This window comes from Tasmannia lanceolata, unplaced genomic scaffold (assembly GCF_043159265.1).
Source record: "Tasmannia lanceolata isolate RefF3 unplaced genomic scaffold, GAP_Taslan_0.1 ptg000002l, whole genome shotgun sequence".
In the NCBI taxonomy this organism is placed as follows: Eukaryota; Viridiplantae; Streptophyta; class Magnoliopsida; order Canellales; family Winteraceae; genus Tasmannia; species Tasmannia lanceolata.
In genome coordinates, this window is record NW_027518679.1 from 50,072,260 (window position 1) to 50,093,178 (window position 20,919).

Here is a 20,919-nt window from a genome sequence, read left to right on the forward strand (position 1 = left end):
GTTTTGTATTGTGGGCCATACCCATTTAGGCCCTGTTTGTTTTTTTAATTTTTGGGAACCGATTGTGAGTCCAAAACTGAGTATTGGACTCGAGTTCTCAAAATCCAAAGCAACAGGGCCTTTGTATGGGAGGAAGTTCGTGTGGTGGAGTTATGATATGATGCCCGGGTGGAACCTTCATCTTGCAAGGTTCTAAGGAAACCAACGCTGATGTTGTAGGCAATCACCTGCTAGGAAAATGCCTGTATGGGAATGACCGAATGAAGGAGGTCGGCAAATAAAACATAGTATCAGAGCCAGCTTCAAAAGTACTATACTAATAAGGGTGTTTAGTGGCATTAACAGGGGTCATATGCTACCCTTATTAGTATAGTACGTGAGAGGGCCGCCACTTATAGCACTTTAAAGAAGCCCCATACCTCCCAACACCCTTCATCTACAAGGATCATTCACCTATTTGACTGACTTGGCTGAAAAATCTGTCCCAAGATTTCGCCGGACTTTAACGCTCTGCTGGTATAGGGAAGCCAAGGTTTAACCCTCAAAAACCCTGATGAATCATTTAATTAGTTCATGGCTAGGAGAAATTATATGGTGCCTGACCGTGAAGTCCTGTGTGGGCGGTATGTCAAAAGTATCGCCCTTGATATTTGATCCAACAGCAGCCCTCTTAGGGCCGCCGCTGTTGGATCAAATATCAAGGGCGGTAACTTTAAGAGGGCTGCTGTTGGATCAAATATCAAGGGTGAAAATATCATTGCCCTAGATTAAGTCAAGTTCAAATAAAGATGACGAATTTCTTGTTACCAGACCTTACTAGGGTGGACAATTCCTTGAAGTGGCTAGCTTGTGAGAAACGAATTTTGGATAAAAGGTTGTAGAAGGTCGCCTAGTAATAAGCGAAGTTTGGCTGAGGGTGAGAGAGAGGGGTTGAGCCTCTAGCTCAGCTGGTAAAGACAGTTCTTTCACCCCAAGGTTGGGGGTTCGATCCCAGCTTACCACCCTAAAAAGTGTGTATGTGTGTGTGTGTGTGTGAGAGAGAGAGAGAGAGAGAGAGAGACGCTTTCCCCAAGTTAGCTTTGCTTCGAGTCTATACGATTTACAAAGATACAAGTGTTCGAATATATCTTGGGAAATAATATCGAGGTGGGCAAAGGTTGGTCTAGCAAAATGGAATGACTCGAACAATACCCTGACGGCCTTACATTGCGAGCTGCCCCTTCCAATATTAGTATTGATCAGATATTCTCCAATGGCTCATGGGATCAATCTCTCACCCAAAGTCTCCCAGGTATCCACAGTATTCTTAAAAAATCCATTCTTATCCCAGGTTCAGGCAATAAAGCGGTTTGGAAACCCACCTCGAATGGCCAATTTACTTTGAAAAGCGCCTGGAATCTCCTTCGTTCCAAATCCCAGAGGGTCCAATGGTTCTCATCCATCTGGTTCAAAGGATCTATCCCCAAGCATAGTTTCATTGGCTGGCTTGCTATCCAAAATAAGCTTACTTCTCGAGATAGATTGGCTTTTCTTGGGCCAAACAGAGAGACAAAATGTGTTCTTTGCAAATCCTTGAGTGAAAGCACTGATCACCTGTTCTTCCGGTGCTCATTCTCAGACTGGATATGGAGATCCGTTCTTTGGAGATTCTCTATCCGTCGAAAACCCTTTAAATCTCTGAAAGATGAAGAAGACTGGATAAGGACTAACTTCAAAGGTAAGCTGCAAGCTACCATTGCCCTCAGAATTGCTTTCAATGCAGCCATTTACCATATATGGCTTGAAAGGAATTCTCGAATCCACGAATTGAAATCCACTCACAAGCAGAGTATACTCTCTGATATTCTCTTCTCCATTCGAACTAGATGTATCCACCTCCATCTTGATGAAGCTCCATCTTTCAGAGGGAAATGCCTAGCCAGTAATCTCCACCTTCCCTGTTTCAAGGCCTCAAAACCAGCTAAATTCTGTTCTTGGGTCCCTCCAGCCACCCACCTTGCTAAGACTAACACAGACGCATCTCTTTCCGATGTTGGGGGAGGTTTAGGAGGATTAATTAGAGAAGGCTCCGGCAAGATTACAGCTGCTTTCTCCATAAATTATGATCCTAGTCCCATCCAGGAACTTGAGTTAGAAGCCATACATTATGGATTAAAGCTTGCCATAACTCTCAACCTGCATTGTGTGTGGATTGAATCTGATTCCCTGTCAGCAGTCAATGTCATTAAGGGCAAATCAGAGTGCCCCTGGAAAAAGTTGGACACTCTCTACAACATTCAATCCATGCTATCCACTATGGAGAACTGGGAAGTTTCTCATGTTTGGAGAGAAGCCAACCGTGGTGCTGACTTCCTTTCCAAGATAGATTGCCCGGTTAAGGGGGAAAACAATCCTGTGCATCTTCTTCCTAAACCCCTCCTTGACATTGCTATGGAAGATTCCCTGGGGGTCCTTTACCCTCGAAAATAATGTTGTGGATTTCCTGTTTCATCATGAGCTTGCTGCCTAGTCTGTTAACCTCTTCTGAGATAGTCCGACTCATTGACCACAGTGTTAGCTATAATTTTGTTGCTCTTTTGATTTATTGGATTTTGTATTGCTGGGAGCTTGTTCCCTTCTTGCTGGCCTTTGAGCCTCCTTAACTCTTGTACCTTTCTGTGTTTTTTTTTTTTAATGCATCTGGTCGGGGTCCTGCCTATCCCCAATTACTCACCAAAAAAATAAAATAAAAATGGAATGACTTTACCAGGAGGATTAAATTTCGTTACCCCAATGATATCCGCACTCCCTTGTTTTGACAAGGGCGCTACTCTCTTCTATGTTTTATGCTTTTCTAGCCATGGTTTAAAATTTCGGTTTCGGACCCCTGACATTTTGGAATTTTGACCGAAATTTCAAAATTTCGTCGAATTCCGGTACAACAAAGAAAAGCGTATTTTATTTAATATAAAATTTTGGTAAAATATTAAAATAATTAAAAAAAACAGGTTTTTTTAGTGAAATTTCATTTTTCCCCAAAATTTCACCCAAAAAACCTTCCGAAATTTCAGCCGAAATAAAGTACCATTTCGGATAATAGAGATTTCGGTGTCGGTCTCCACGGAAATCCGAAATTTAAAACCATGTATCTAGCTAAAAGTGAGAGGCACTTTCAATTCTGAAGAAGCTTATTAATAGCCAATAAGAAATGTGCTTAAAAAAGTGAGGAATGTGATAATGTTAGATATCATTTCCCAATAATTAGTGCATCTTTGTGACATGACCCACGTAAATTTCTTATTTTGTGAAGGGAAGTGATATACTCTCCCCCTTTTTTCCACTTGGGACAGCTCTCTGTGGTTCATTTATGACTAGCCTTTTAAGCTAGAAAGGGTTGTCCAAAGTAAAAAGAAATGGTAAAATATATCATTTCTCTTTTGTGAATGAGAATTTGTGGTTGAATACGAATTGTAACAGCTGATTATAGATTATAAAAGTGTATCACTTTGTTGTGTAGGGCCCAGATTAACATGAAATTTCAGACTATAACAAATCCAGCCTCTTTTCTATCTATAAAACAATTAGAGAAATACACCACCAATGGATATAAAAGAAGAGAAAAAGGAAGATGGGTGTCTCTGACTAAGGAGCAGGGGTGGTGTCCTGGGCCTCCAATAAACTGTAAGAAAGAAGAAGTGATGTAGGCTTCGAACTCTCCCCCTTCTGATCATGACCATCACTCTCTTCATATATGGTATCAAGCTTTCTCCCGCTTGAACTAATAACCCTCCTTGTAGATATTATCATTGGTGGCGCTTTTTCTACCCCTAACCTTTCCCTAGTCGCCCCCTTCTCCATCACCACTCTCTCTCTCTCTCTCTCTCTCTCTACAGAGGGGCAACACTAATCTATCATTGCATTCGGATAGAAAGAATTATATATCTCTGGAAAGGTACAGATGACCGGGTATAGCCAGTTGTGGTTTATAGGTGACCGGGTATAGCCGGTCATTTTTTGTTGCGTTAGGAGGCAGGGGGCGAGTCGGTTGCCGATTGAGGCTGTTTTACCGGGAGTTGTCGGTAATTTTTCTCCGTATGGTTTGTTTTTTTAATTTTTTAATTTGGGGTTTTTTGTTGAGCGAAGATATTTTCGTCCCCACTATAGGATAATGAGCCCTACTTTTAACGGGATTTGACATAAAAAAGCACAGTTCACGTTAAAGAGGGGGCGCATTATCCTAAGGGGTAGCGAAAAAATCATCTTCTTTTTGTTGCGTACAAAGTGGAAAGTGGAAGAAGAGGTGTCGTCATCCTTATCCAAATGGAAGGGGGGTGCGGCGCATGCAAAACGGTTCGTTTTCCGTGTATTTCTATGCTTTTTAAATTGATATTCGCACTCTCATATTTGATGACATTGATCTCTCAGTCCGTTTAGGCAAATGGGTATGGGTTACCTAAGAATCGATTCGTTTGGAAAGTGTTTAATAAAGTGAGGAGTGTCATTATCAAAATATGAGAGAGCCGAGTAGTAGGTCTAGGTTAGGAGGTGTAGGGAGGGCTTACTGGGGGACCCACTTGATATTTAAGCTCTTTCTCATATACAGACGGGTGCCGGCGAGTTGTGGAAAAATAGACCTAAAAATCAAAGAAGAATGAGAGGGGAAAGAATGAAACAAAAATCTCATAAATATATGGGATAAAAATGAGGAAAGGTAAAGAAGATGAAAATTGTAAAATATAAATAGAACAATAGTAGCACTAAATTGAAGAACAAAAACACAAAAAAATAAATAAATAATAAAAATACTAAAATTAAATGAGCATTATGCTCCTAATTAAAAAAATCCACTCGTAGTGAGGGTAGATATGTACACTTAGTCTTAGAGTAACATGTTTACTTTAGGTAATTGACCTCTAGCTCAATAGTCAAGGTTTTCTTCTTCTTCTTCTTTTGATGGGTCAGCTGGGGTTGGGCAGGACCCCTACCAGATTTCATTGAGAAAATAAAAAAGCAACTATGGGGGCTCGAAAACCAACAAGAAGGGAACAAGCTCCCAAAGCCAAAACAGAGGCATATGGCCAAGGGGAGAAAAATACAATGAGGGCCTCTGGCCAAGTAAGAAGAAAAAAGGGGGGGGCTCAAAGGCCAACAAGGTGGGAACACACTCCCAAAAACACATAAAACCAACCAATGCGGGCTGGATACCAGTAAAAAGATTACAGTCGAAGGTATTGAGTTCCATTAGAATCTGCAGTGATGATGGCCTTCAGATCATGTGGAAGCTGAACGGGGGGAAGAGAAATTCCTTTTGAGGGGTAATCCTTTTTCGAAAGATAGTCAGCCGCACCATTGGCTTCTCTCCAAATATGAGAAATCTCCCACGAAATGAATTTGCTAAGGGCATTGTGAATACCTTCAACAGTGGGGATCTTTGCCCAAGGACAGTTTTGACCCATATTAATAACTTGGACGGCTGAGAGGGAGTCAGATTCAATCCAAATTTTCGAGATGTTCAACTTGTCTGCAAGAATAATCCCCTGAAGAATAGCTTCAAGCTCCAGGTGATGAATTGGCTCAGACTTGCGAATCACAGAGAAGCAGCCGATGATTGAGCCTTTATGGTCACTGATCATACCACCGAGGGATTCAGTGTCCTCATCAAGAGACGCATCAGAATTTAACTTCAGGGTATAGGAATCAGAAGGAATCCATTGACAATACTTCGGAACCGCAGTTTTCAGAAAACCAGGGAGTCTCAAGTTGACAGTTAAGTCATCTGCAAATTTCACATCAAGTTTGAGGAATAGAATACGGTTTCTTGAGCAGTGGAGAATCTGTCAAAGAATGTATTGCTTAGGTTTTCTTCTTCAACCTATAGCTCGGGGGTTCAATCCCAGCTTACCTACCAAAAAAATAAATAAACATATGGACATCAGGCATAGGGGGCACACCACCATGCCTTGTTCAAGTCATGGAGTGTCCGTCCCATTTGACATGTCATGTACATATGCATACCAAGATCATATCAAGTGTGCCCGTGACACCACGGAGATAGAAATCCTTGGATAAATTGTTCTTGGAATTGATTATCTTGCTCAGTTTATCTTTAATCCATCCTGTCCGTTGTTCACCATTATTTGTTTTTTTTGAAAGGTAACAAGCTTTATTAAAATGGCAATAACTGGATTACAACCACAGGAGACGAAGTGTCCCACACATGCAAATACCAGCTACACCCAACCCCCAGCCCACTTTGACAACAAAGGTTATATGTTCACCATGCCCGTTCTTCACCAATTTTGTTCTGATAATATTTTCTGAGAAATGATATCAGAGGTCCAATGCTTTGATATTCGGGCTTGTGAGAGCTTTTTGGAACTGTAATAACCTTTTGACAGCCCTTTAAATACTAAAAGACAAGAAACTTGAGCGTGAGTATCAAAGAATTGGAGTGCTGGTATCATTTCGAGATAAAATAAACCACGGTTTGCTATCCCAGGGTGAACTGCCCCATTATGTTGCATTGGGCTTCTCCTACCATCATGTCACTAGACCTGCAATCCATGCAATGTTACACACTCCATCCATCTTCCAAATACTGCTTGAAACACCCAAAAGAAAGAAGAGAAAAATAGGGGAATATGACTAATTAAGGCTTGGGCCTCTCAAACCTGCCACCTTTCATACCAAAAGATGAAGAGAAAAAGTGATGACAAAAAATACACAAGGGTCTAAATCATGCTAAAGAGAATCACATCTTGAGAGAGAGCTTTTGCTAGACCTAGCCATTGGGAGAAAACGACACTGTTGAGTAAAAGCAGACTTTGAAGCATATCCCATGGTATAACCCTCTAGAATATGCCATTGCTTCAAGAGCTTATCCCCAACGCTTGGACTATAAAGATCTTGGGCCGCAGCCGAAGAGAAACAAGACCCATTTCAAGCAGAAACGCGGTAGACGGGTTCGATAAGCAATTCAGTCATATGGCTTCTCTCCCTTGGCAGGTGATGGAGAGTGATCATGAAGAGGCTATATCTTATACTCCACTTGCTGCATTCTCATCTAATGACCTGCCAAAGGAGAGTTGCCCTGTGACTGCTTCAGCTTAGCATTTTTCATTTGCCCCACACTAATTTTCGGGCGAAAAAACCATAGGGTAAGAACAAATGAATCAAATCATCTTTCTCCTACTTATTCTTCCTCTTCTAATGCATGGTATAGGTTTTTTTGCTAGAGCAGTTGTCTAGCTTGGATCATAAGATGAAACATGGAATGCAATTCATGGTAAGGTGAAACTTGCTTAATAAATTATTATGTATTTTGTGCCATCTAGATAAAGAAGATGAGACATTAAGGCCTTTTGGAAGCCATTAACTATATCATTTATAAATTTATATAAACCATAGGGCTGCAAGCAAACGGGATTTCATTTGGAAAATAAAGATGAAACCCTATGTTGTGACACTTTCCACAAATGACTTGTCTCTTTCATGTTAAGCTAGCTTAGAATCACATTGATAACTGAAACATATCTTCCTGAAAACTTCTGTAGAGATTGACTGTTCAATGGGGTCCAAAGCTTTTGCATTGAGGCCATTGCAGACCCCACAATTATCCTTTATCACATTTCCAGGTGATTTATAAGCGGTGTTACTTTCTTCGGTTTAAAACATTAAGATCTTTATTGCTTACTAAACTAGTTAATATTGTTTGACTGAAATCTTGCATTCATTTAACTGAAATATTTACCTGGTTAGCGTAATCTAAATTTTGGATAACCTAACTCTCTCATTTTTATTCAAAGTGAAGTCCATTGACTGAATTCAAATCCCACACTCATCTATTGGCATTTCAGGTTGGCCTTTATTTCAGTCTCTGGCTTTGGATCATTTCTCTGTTTTCTTTTTATTTATTTCAAGAGAAAACAGTAATCAACCCTTCCATTTTTTTTAAGCCAGTTACACTTATTTCATTATTTTATAATCTTAACTAGTTACTAAGACTAAATTCTGCATTCATACATTACAGCACATTGAGATTGTTAAAATATGAGATTTTCTATTAATTTGACATGTTTACAATTTCCAAAAACTAGTGCTTAAATAAGCCCTTGAAGATAAACATGGGAGATAAAGATAAGAAGATGATCAACCCAATCTAAACAAACTTTCCTAATCTGGCACATCCTATTCTAAATCAACTTGCCTAATCTACCACCAAGATCATAAAAAGTCAGATCTTACACATATCCGATGTGATTTGATAAATCTTAACACGCCCCCTCAAATGTATATTGATTGAAAATCTACATATGTTTGTTTGCAATGAAAATTCTCAAATTGATTACAATAAAATGTCCCCAACACACTTAGCGCCATACTGACGAATCTTTTGTTTAATGCACATCACATTGATGAAGAACGTCAATTTGTTGACTGATACTTCTTGCCAAATGTCCACAGATTCTAGTTGTCAAAATGAAGTCGCTTGCAAGGCAAACAGCAAAGATAGACTCAAGGCCTTGATGGACGAGCCTACATGAAATGAGTCACCATGGACCAGTGCCACAATGGGCAAAGACATAGGTCGACTTTTGGTATCGATCCACAAAGACTTTGTTCGGCTCTCTCAGGCATGCACTTCAAGTACTAAGGATTGTACCCTAAAGAACTGAAGTACCACAATTGAGTAGAATAGTTATTCCAGGCACGCACTTCAAATAGAGGTACCTCAATTGAAATAAACAAAGGAAAGAAACGAAAGGAGAGGAAAAATAGGTAGGAGAGCAACAACTAGGGGCTGAATAAAGACAACAATTAATAGCAAACATCAAAGGTCAAACGAAACTGTTTAAAACAAAATCGGACTGTGTGTACACAAAGAGGGCTGCAAATATTTAATCCTTTAAACCAACTAACACAAGTAGGTAAACTAGTAAAGGAGAATGAACGGGTGTAATTATCAATTTAGGGGGCTTCAATGTATATAGATATGTGCTAAAAGAGGGTGTATTTTGTATAAGAAATACTGAGAGGCTCTTCGTAAAAAGTATGAGGTGTCTAATTAGAGAAAACTGGAAAGGGAAAAATTGGAAAAGAAGCGTTGTGCATATCAATTATAGGCTCAAAGGACAAAGGAGGTGTGTGGAAGTAAGAAGATGAGGGATGCTAATTCCACTACCCTTTTCTTTTAAAGCCCAATATGTACACACGCATGACACTGCCTCAATGAGGTGTCATTTTCCATCATGAGCAATCTTAATCAAGCAGCTCTTAATCTTTTGTAGTCCAGCTTTTTCAATCGATGGTAGCGATTTCAGGCTTGAGTTACGGTGGTGACTGTGGTCGTGAGTATGGGTTGGTCATCGACGGTGGCCCAACGGACGGCCAAATTTGCTGTCCACTGGAGGACGAGCTCAGTGCTGCTGTGATCAAGACACCCAGGATATAAATGCTTTGATACTATGTTAAAATCTGAGATTTTCTATTAATATGAGATGTTTACAATTAACAATAACTAGTGCTTAAATACGCACTTGAAGATAAACATGGGAGATAAAGATAAGAAGATCAACCTAATCTAAGCCAACTTTCCTAATCTAGTACATCCTAATCTAAACCAATTTCCCTAATCTACCACCAAGATCATAAACAGTCAGATCTTACACACATCCGATATGATTTGACAAATCATAACAAAATCTGTTCTTATTTCAACACACATCTGTTTTTCTTGGTTTCATATAGTCTACCTTTGCATAAAGTTAGTAGAAGATATGAATGGATGGGTGAGAGAAACTTGGATTGATTTTTGAGAGACAAATGACGTGGAAAGATGGCAAAGGTTTCTACCTTCCAAATACCTTTGTAAGCTCCATGGTAGGTGTGGATGTGTGGCCAGTCAAGATGGGCCTTCCTCCTCCTTGTTTTTCTTCTAAAGTTATAAATAGAAAGCATCCCGAGAGGTAAAATAAGTGGATTAGGAAACAAACGCTTGTAATAATTTAACTTTCTGAAAGAGCCCTCTAAAAACTGTTGTTTGAAATGAATGTATTCTTTATCTTTGTAAAAGATTATCTATACAAGGATTTAGTGTTTCTTCTAATCCAGCATGCATACTTCTTCTAATTAAACATAATGTATCCACTTAAGGGCAGTTTTATTAACAAATAAGTAGAAATCTATCTTCTCTATGATTAATTTTTTCAACATTTGAATCAATCAAATTGGTATTAGGAAAGATAAGCCAATTAAAATTTATCTAAAACATATTTATTTCCCCACTCATGCATGTCCTTACATGGGAATAAAGTCCCGCGGATACAATGCCTGCAACTATTGATCTAGGGCTGCACCCCAAGTTCAATGGCTAAGCAAATTTGCCCCCTACTTATATAGGCAATCCTAAGCTCCCTTTTATAAAAATTTTAAAAACATGCAAGCATCATTTCATTTAAAATAAGGGAAGTATTATATTTGCCACCTTTCCTTTCCCGGGCCAACCCTTTCCATGAAAGTCACGCATCGACTGCAGAACTTCTACGGCACTACTTAGCCTTAAGAAACACGTTGAAAAATGCTCAACCCTCTTTCTCCTATTCTTTTATTACAGTGTTCAGCACCAACAACGTCCAAAATGAAAGAGGACAAAAAAACGAAGAAGGAAAAACAACTATAAAGAGGTCCTATATGGCATGCACTAACCCTAAATTTCTTGAAACGTCATGTACAGTCAAGCCCACCTAAGAAGACTCATAGCAATAGCAATGACTTATAAGTAGAAGGAATGAACAATGCTAAGTGTCAGGACCAAGACAAATCTCCAGCTGTAGATTATTTCTTAGTCTAACTCGTAATAAATTAAGAAAGTGCCTTATTTACACTTGTTAATTCTTATGAACCACGTTTCAAGTTTGAGCTAGAAAAGAGTATTATTATATGGTACAAGAAAACCGCAGGCGTTGTGTGCAAACATCATCCATGCGAAAAACATGAGCTTTTTATAATAATTGTATGTGTGGGGCAAAAAATAAAGGTGTCGATCGTTAGAAGATATAGACATAAAATCTTTAAAAATTATATGTAAATTTACACTTGTAAGATATTTAGCAGCTTAAGGAAATTTACATTGGTAAGGTATTTAATAATTAAAAGAAACTTTACATTTAAAAGGTTTTAAATAACCTCAGGAGCCAGGCCACCCAAGTTTCCCTATTATATATAGAATATATTTAGGGAAATGATACATGCGCCCCTTTTCATGACTTCGGACAGCCAGCTGCATTGTACGTAGCAATCAGGTCAATTCATTCCTTCAAATGTAAAGTAAATCAGCCCCTTTTCAGTCATAGATACAGTGTAGCCGGGTGTCCCAAGTGATGAAAAGGGGCGCATTTATCATTTCCCTATATTTCCATTAGGACTTTTGAGTAAGTAATTACTGTAACCTACTGAAATGACTGCAGCGATTTCAAAAGTATTATTCACCTAGCGGTGATGCCGTACTGTTCAAAACACAAAAATGCCCTTATTCTCAAGGGTGGAGCTAGGAATTTACAGTTTGGGGAGGGGGTCTAATTTATAGTGTGCCTGCATTGGTCATTGGGAGGCCCATTTACTAGCTTTCTGTAATAATTTCTGCACACATCAGTACTATAAAATGGATTTGTGCAAGTCATTTGGGGGGCACCCCCACGCCATATGGCCCTCCCTCCTGCTTATTCTCCTTGCAAATATTAATACAAATATAGATTACTTTATGGACTCAATCGGGCTAACCTACTACAAAGCTGCCCACGTGAAAGGGTAAAGAAGTTTGGTAGGTGGGACAAAACTTCCAATATGTTTTGTCTGTATTCTTACTAATTATAAAGAAATTAATGTCTTTGTACGCAGTTCTTTTTTATTTGTTCTTCTATATTGTCCAATGTTGAAAAACTCCCTAATTGACTCTTTTTAACTTTGGCCAAGTTTTTGTTACTCTGAGATTTTCCTAGTTAAAACTCCCTTGACTCGGCCGAGTTAATGAAAAATTGACGAGTTCAATCATTGACTTGTTCGAGTTTACTCTATTTTACCTTAGCCGAGTTTTAGTCCATATCCGAGTTTTGAAACACTGGTATTCTCTCCATTCTAGTAGTGCCAAACATGCTCCCATTCGTAAATCCGATGCATTCTAAGCAAGGTTTAAAATTTCGGTTTCGGACCTTGAAATTTCAAAATATCGGTCGAAATCTGGTACAAAAATCGAAACAAATATTTTATTCAATATTAAATTTTCTGTGAAATATTAAATTAATTAAAAAAAAACAGATTTTTTGGGTCAAATTTCGGAAAAACCGAAATTTCGACCGAAATTCCAAAATTTCAGCCGAAATAAATGACCATTTCGGTTTTGGGTTGTTTCGGTGTCGGTCTCCACCGAAATCCGAGATTTTGGTCTGAAATTTCAGATTTCAGTCGAAATTTAAAACCATGATTCCAAGTACGAAATCTATGTTTCGAAGAATAAAATATATGTTTGATTTCTCAAATCTGGTATGATTTGTTTTTTGTGGGTAACATATATTGATGCCTCATGCTGCCTAACAATGGAACAAAAGATGGAAAAATATATTTCCGTGATGTATCAGTAGCCGTAGGTCAATATTGACATTTTAATAAATTTTGTTAGGAGATGCTAATACAACTTAGAATCCAAAATAGTGTCTTGGACCCTTGGTAGCTTATCTTGTCATGGGCCGACAAGGAGGGCCATATGGTGCCGTTAGGATCTAGGTTAAAAAAAAAAATATATATAGAATTTTTTCCATGAAAATATCCTAGGCCTAATAGGGTTTCAATTTTGCTAGAAAATAAGACAACCTTTTCATATTGAAAGAAATCATGAAAAATGAGTCAACCAAATAGGGGAAAACTTATTTTCTATGTGAAAATTTTTAAAGATAAAACTGAATATTTGCAAAACCTTTCTTTTTTGTTGCACAAATGGTAGAAATCCGAGAAACGGGTTTCTGCAGGTGATTGCGCACGTCCATAGGGAATAGTCCTGCCCTAAAAATTGGGGTGGGGATACCCTATATCATTATCAGAAAAAAAAAAAAAAAAAAAACCATGTGGGTCAGGGTTGCAAATGTCATTTTCCCAAATTTTTAGCTTTTTTTTTTCATTCACAACACTTGGAAAAACGTTACAATCTTAATCTTGAAGAGTAGAGTTCTACTAATGGGCCATCCAGAATGGAGAAATTGGTTGTGGCATCATAATCTCATGTAAGATGAAGATCTGGCCCGTTAGATCAAGTCTTGAAAACAATCGATGGTAAAAATTTAATTGGACAAATTCTAAAAGTAGTTTTTTCTCATCACAATTATCAAAAGAGCTGAGATAATTCATTCATGATTGTCCTGCTCATGAGAGCTGATCGTTACAGAGAGGATTCAAGTTGTTTACATCAATATACACTGGACATTAGGTGTATGTTGCCTGTATCCAGACTAAACCAGTCTAGTAGGGAGCACGGTTTTAACTTTTAAATTTCGACCAGTACAAAATTTTGGATTTCGGTCCAGACAGAAACCGAAATCCACTGTACCCGAAACGTTACATGATTTCACCGAAATTTTGCCTGAAATTTCAGATTTTGCCTGAAATGGGCGAAATCTGAAATATTTTAACTCAAAAATGTAAAATTTTTAATAATATTAGTCCAAAATTTCGGCTGAAATTACCAAAATTTCGACTGATATTTGGTAATAAATAATATAGGGCAGTGATAAATCGACTCCCAAATATCCTAAATCGACTCCCCATGTGTCTCTGAGAGAGAGAGAGAGAGAGAGAGAGAGAGAGAGAGAGAGAGAGAGAGAGAGAGAGAGAGAGAGAGAGAGAGAGAGAGAGAGAGAGAGAGAGAGAGAGAGAGAGAGAGAGAGAGAGAGAGATGATTTAGGATATTTGGGAGTCGATTTATCACTCCCCATAATATATTGTTTTTTAATGGTGAGAGAATTTTGGCCGAAATTTTGGTTTCGGTGAGGGCCGAAAAACCTGAAACACATACCGAAACTGTTACGTGCCTAATCAGCCGTAATGCAAATAAATAAAAGTAAAGATTGAAAAAATGAGGGAGAGAGGTTGATTCGAGGCAACCGGACCTCCTAATGGCTCAAAGTGAGAGGAACCATGACTCTCCTACAAAGTTTCCTTTGCTGTAGAATTCTTTTCTTCTCCTCCTTTCATTCAATTACATCTAAATAAATACAAGTAAAAGAGAATACCACATCACAAGTCCATCTACCCACTTACAAGACACATCACCAATAACTAACGCCATAACTCTAAACCACATACCCACAAACCTAAAATGCAAATCCCTACAATAATTACCTTGCAACTCTCATACAGCATAACTGAAATACAAGTGTGACAACCCAAGAGGGGGGGTTGAATTAGTCAATTAGAAATTTTAGGCTAAATTAGGGAAAGATTAAAAATTAATCCATTTAATTAAGCACTAATTAGTCTAACCCTTGTTCAAATATGTATATCTATAAAAGCTAAGATTTAGACATTCTAATCATGCATATTTGCTAACCTTCGTTCAAATAGACATTATAATGCAATTAGGGTTTATACATTTAATTCAAGTGCATTTATTAACCCTTGTTCCATTAAAACAATGAACAAGTTAGGGTTAGAGATTATCAATCACCACACGTGCAAGAGAAGGAAAGGAAGAGAGAGAGACAATGAACACAAAATTTATAGTGGTTCGGTCTATCACAAGACCTACTCCACTCTTCACGTCCGCGCTCCACTCTTCACGTCCGCGCTGAGTTCCACTATCTCAATCCTCCTTTAAGGCCGGATCAATGAGCCATTACATGATCAAGCTTTTTCATTCTTAAGGGCCAAAGCGAAACCCATCTCCATGAAGCCTTCGGCGAGGGGACACACCCTCATATGCCGTCTTCACATTTCTTAACAGGTCGAAGAGGAGACCCTCGTCTTCACATTTCTTAACGGGCCGAAGAGAAGACCCTCTTCTTCACAATTCTTACTGGGCCGAAAAGAAGACCATCAATGAACAAAATAAAGAAAATAAAAACTCTCATGCATCTTAATAGGCGGATTACAACTTTGTATAGCTCACAATTATTCTAAAAAAATACAAATGTAAAGCCCTATGGAGTGCCTCTTGATAAGATGTAGAAATGGAAGATTAAAGAGGTTTTTGCTTTTGAAATAAAATGTTGAAGCTCAAAGATAAATGGGATTTGATCTTTCTCAAAATGTTCAAAAGCTTGTTTAGATAGGTTTTAATCATGTATACCTAGTGTATTTGAAAATATGACCGTTTGGGGGTAAAACTGTAAAAAACTGGGTTGAAAAAGTCAACATGCGAAAGCCCCAACGGCTAGTTTGCCCGACTGTCGCGGTCGATCGAGCCACCGCGGTCGCCCGCCCCTATTGGGCACCCTTTTATATTTTCAAATTTCTTACCGTCGCGGTCACCCGGCTAGGGCTACCTGTTCGCTCGAAAATTTAAGCTCAAAAACCTATCTGCGGTCGACCGACCCACGGCGGTCGCCCGCCCAAACCCATGATGGATTCTTCCTAACTTTCCAGGAACACCTCCACGGTCGACCGGATCACCCCGGTCGACCGGCCCGATAAATTTCAAGATGTCCTGGAATTCCAGGTACCATCCCGCGCTGGCCCGGCCTAGCCCGGTCGACTGGCCCGGTATAAAATTTCATTTGTACTTTAAAAGATTATTTATAGGCTTTAGGCCATGGTCTTTGGGCTTAAGTCCTAGGTTTTCAAACACATTTTTTGGTGTGTTGATGGTTTTCAAAGATGTAAACTATTAAGTATAAAAATTATTTGAAAACCTTTTGAAAGTGCATTTAAACATAAAATCAAGAGGACTCCAAATACATTCTAAAAATAAGAACATTGGGTGTTCTTGGAATGTCTTGGCTCCTTTGCACTTTCTTGGACTTCTCCGGCTTGTGAGTGAACTTCTTGACCTTGTTTGGCTCTTGTGACTTGTCCTCCAATCTTCAATGCATGTTGAGGTACATGAGGTGTCACCATGGCATGTTCAAATCCAAGCTCCTTCTTGACACTTGCTTAGGGAACTTGTGGGATCTTCATGTTGAGCTTCTTGACTTGAACATCTTCAAATAGGATATCTCCAATGTAGGTGCAAGCACTTGGTTCATTTGACCCTTGATCCACAAGCCATGTGTTGAGAAGAGTTGTGTAATGGCGATTATGACATGAAAATCACGTATATAACACAACACCTCAAATCAACACATCAATCAATAAATGCTAATCAATTTGTTTTGCTAGCATCAAAACAAGAGGGAAGGTGAATGATTAACCTATGGGAACCCTTTGGCTTACAATAACATATACGTATCATTCCTTCCCCCTTAGAAACGATCTTGTCCTCAAGGTCGAAATATTAAATAAAATACATTAATCCGCCGGGGTCCCAAATCGTAAAGGGCATGATTTGCTTGAGCAACGCGATTAACATTGGACTTCCATCTTCGAAAATAACGGTCGAGAACTTTGGAACTCCACTTTCAAAATATGTTGTGATCAAAGGTAGAAGAAAAAATGATTTTTCGTAACGACGCATCGAAGTAATGGGATAATCGAATGGGTCGATGAAGATCCTTGACATGGTGTTCAACTAAATCATCATCGTTGGCATCAATGCTTGCATTTTTCTCCACCACAAGATCAACCTTCTCAAGATTCAACTTCCTTTCGTCTTTGCGGATTTCTTCAACCACTACACTGATTTTGTTCAAGCCTTTTACGAATTGTCGTTGTCTTTCCATCATTTTCAAAACCAATGTTTTAATCTCCTGCAGATCTTTACGTATGGATTCCCAAAACTCCGAAGACGTAGCCATCGCGCAAGATTGACGGCTCTGATACCACTTGTTACGTGCCTAATTGGCCGTAACGGAAATAAACAAACGGAAAATAGAAAAAAGAGGGGGAGATAGGTTGATTCGAGGCAACCGGACCTCCTAATGGCTCAAATTAAGAGGGACCATGACTCTCCTACAATGTTTCCTTTGCTGTAGAATTCTTTTCTTCTCCTCTTTTCATTCAATTACAACTAAATAAATACAAGTAAAAGAGAATGCCACATCACAAGTCCATCTACCCACTTACAAGACACATCACCAATAACTAACCCCATAGCTCTAAACCACATCCCCACAGACCTAAAATGCAAATCCCTACAATAACTACCTTGCAACTCCTCCATACACCATAACATATACGTATCAAAAACCGAAATTTAAAACCATGGTAATGAGTGGGCCCCATTTCGGTCTTGCTAAAAATCATTTTAAACTTGAGAAAAGTGTAGCTACATACTCGTGTAGCTAACTTAGCTACACCAACGGCTTAAAATATAGTGGGCCCCACATTGTTTGGGTGATTCAAACCATTCATTTAAGGGGCCCTCATATAGATAGCTTGTTCTCAAAAAAATCAGCTCCATAGGAACATCCCAACCCTACGATTTGTGGAGGAAAAAATGGACGTGTAAAAACCTTCACAAATCTGTCCATTTTTGCCTCCACAGTTTGAAGGGTTGGGATGATCCTATGGAGCTGATTTTTTAGGCACACCCTATTAATGTGAAGGCCCCTCAAATGAATGGTTTGGATCACCCAAAAAATGTGGGCCCACTGTATTTTAAGCTGTTGGTGTAGCTAAGTTAGCTACACGTGTGTAGCTTCACTTTCCTCTTTATACTTATGACTAGTGTGCCAACCCGTGCGATGCACGGGGCATCAAAAGAAGTAAATTATTCGTAAAAAAATGTTGTCGAAAAAGAAAATGCAAGGAGTAAATGATTCAGAAAAAGATGCAACAAAAATGTTTTAAAATAAAAAATAAAATGCATTTATGCATTTATGGAAATTAATAAATATCAGATGGGTGGTCGCCTATGAGCAATAGGAAAACATTTTTTTCACATAAAACACCCATAATTTGACAGAGAAGTAAAAAATCAAATTCCATCTGAAAAAACAAAGAACAACAAACCCAAAACCAAATAAAAAAAATGGCTCTAATCCATTTAAGAAAACGTCCAGAACTGTAAATCCCAAACAAAAAGCCTTTCATTTGAATGAAAGAGAGAGGGAATACCTTGGAAATGAAAAAAAAAAAAAAAAAAAAACAGGTGGGGCCGATGATCATCTCCATCGGAGGACATGGAGCAGAGAGAGGAGAGAGATCGTCCATGTTTACACACATGGAGTTGTAGATCATTTCCATTTTATTCGCTGCAAAATTGCCGGTTCGGAAACAGTAAACAGGAAGAGTTATAAATTGAAAAAAAAAAAAAAAAAAACTGATTTCTTATGGTTTTTGTGTGTGTAATTAACTGTTGTAATGGGAATAGGTCAACTTGCACAAAACGAAAATCTTGGCATTTAAAAGAAAGAGAAGAGAAAAAAAAAATTATCCATAAATAACTTTATGAAATGTATGATTAAGGGCAAGATGAAAACATATGATGCATGGCTGCATAAATAGGTCCTAGAATATGGGATGCCTGGCATCAACACCAAAAGATGGTGGTGGAAATAAAAATACATCTATAAATCGCCAAGAGCCTGTAAATTTTCAATCTGAATTCCAAAGAACATTTGCGGTTCTTCTTTCTTCCCTATGTTGTTTCTTCTTTATGCTGCTCCTGAGGACAACAAAAGCATCCCATCTATCTTAACTCTTAGAAACCTTCCCAAGGGGAGATAGAGATTGAGTGCTGATAGTATTTCAAATCAAATAGAGTGTGCCACTATAGGAACTAAAAGTAACCAAAAATACATTTTATTACAATGAGTGTCATCTGAACAGAGATTATCACAAACCTAAGGAGACGAAGAGAATGGAAATTTATTTAATTGATGATATTAGGGAATTTTTTTTTATAATTTGAAAGTAATGATATTAGAGAAGAAAGATAAACGGAAAAAGGCTATCATCAATTCATCTTTACGATATCAGTGACTCCAGTCGGTCACCTTCTTAGAAACTTGACCAATTTGAAAATACAACGCCCTATTATTTTAGAAGAATAAATAAGGAATAAAAAATAAAATTGAATATTTCGATCCAAAACAACAAAATAAAGCCAAAAGGGGGGCAAATAATACACAAAAAATAATTGTCACGAATAAACGAATCACCGATAAAGAAGATGGAAATTAAAAAAATGGAATTAAAAGCAACAAAAAAAAAAAAAAATCTGAAAAGAATTAAAAGCCCAGATTTAATTCAACCCATATTAGGAATGAGAAAGAAAAGCAGAAGCGAACATTAGCAGAAAGGAGGAAAAATAAATAACAAATTACTAAGGGCTTAATATTTGATAATTCACTGGATGAAGGGGTTACCATGTGTTTAGGCCCTCGGTGCGGTCGACCGCACACTCTTATTCCTCATATAAGTTTTGGGATGGAAAAGGACACGTTAAAAAAAAAAAGCCAATCGGCTGCAATAAATCATGGTATACCGAAAGTTTATTGAAACTTGCCAAGAATTGCACTCGGTTGCAATAAATAATGGTATACCACGTTATAAGAATTACCGATTTACAGAACTAATTTAAAATGTAAGGCAAAAGCAAAATAATAGCAAAATTAGTAGTGTAAATCGGTTATCCTCAAAACTGATTTAGAATGTAATAGCGTATTAATAGCGTATTTTAAGATTAAAAAAGAAAAAAATTGCGCCACATAGATTCGAGGGAGGAAGGGAGGGCTGCCACCTCAGCAGTGAACAATGAACCACCCTTCCTCTTTCTTATATATATATATATGAGAAAAGTGTCTCTAGTCTGCCGACCCAAAACACAGTGGGCCCACAATGTTTGGATGATCCAAAGCATTCATTTGATAGGCCCTGACATAGATAGGGTGTGCCCAAAAAATCAGTTCCATAGGACCTCTTAACCCTTCGATTTGTGGAGCTAAAAATTGGGCAAATTAGTGAAGTTTTATACCCATCCATTTTAACCTCCACAAATCGTAGGGTTGGGATGATCCTATGGAGCTGATTTTTTGGGCACACCCTATCCATGTCAGGGCCTATTAAATGAATGCTTCGGATCACACAAAAACTGTGGGCCCGCACTGATTTTTTGGCGGACGGACTAGAAAACTTTTCTAGTCGGCCGACTAGAAACATCAACCCCATATATATATATATATATATATATATATATATATATATATATATATATATGAGGAAAGTGTCTCTAGTCTCTCCCCTAGATAAGCTTATCTACTCCTCCCTTTAAAAAAAACACAGTGGGCCCACACTGTTTGGATGATCCAAAGCATTCATTTGATAGGTCCTAACATAGATAGGGTGTGCTCAAAAAATCAGCACCAAAGGGTCATCCTAGAACTTCGTTTTGTGGTGCCTTGTGGTACCCAGAATGGACACATATAAACGATGCGTCCATTTTGAATACGGTGTGCCCAACAAAATGAAGTTCTAGGATGACCCTTTGGTGCTGATTTTTTGGGCACACCCTATCTATGTTAGGACCTATCAAATGAATGCTTTGGATCATCCAAACAGCATGGGCCCACTGTGTTTTTTTAAAGGGAGGAGTAAATAAGCTTATCTAGGGGAGAGACTATAAACACTTTCCTCTCTCTCTCTCTCTCTCTATATATATATATATATATATATATATATATATATGAGGAAAATGATTGTGAGCTTGAAGCTCATATAGCTTGTATGAGCTTGAGGGCCCAAACACATGGGTCCCACATTTTTTGTTGTGATCCAAACCATTCATTTGCAAGGCCCCATCATAGATAGGGTGTGTACCAAAAATCAGATCCATTGGATCATCCTAACCCTTCCAAAAGC

General features: G+C 38.3%; 1 protein-coding gene across 1 annotated transcript; it reads right to left on the reverse strand.

The window, feature by feature from the left end:
* Positions 1 to 5,195: 5,195 nt before the first annotated feature.
* LOC143892780 (uncharacterized) lies at positions 5,196 to 6,819 on the reverse strand. The gene is made up of 2 exons (XM_077397644.1): positions 6,735 to 6,819; positions 5,196 to 5,755 (listed from the first exon to the last, which is right to left on the reverse strand). Exons 1-2 carry the CDS (start codon positions 6,817 to 6,819, stop codon positions 5,196 to 5,198), a joined length of 645 nt encoding a protein of 214 aa, XP_077253759.1.
* Positions 6,820 to 20,919: the final 14,100 nt, after the last annotated feature.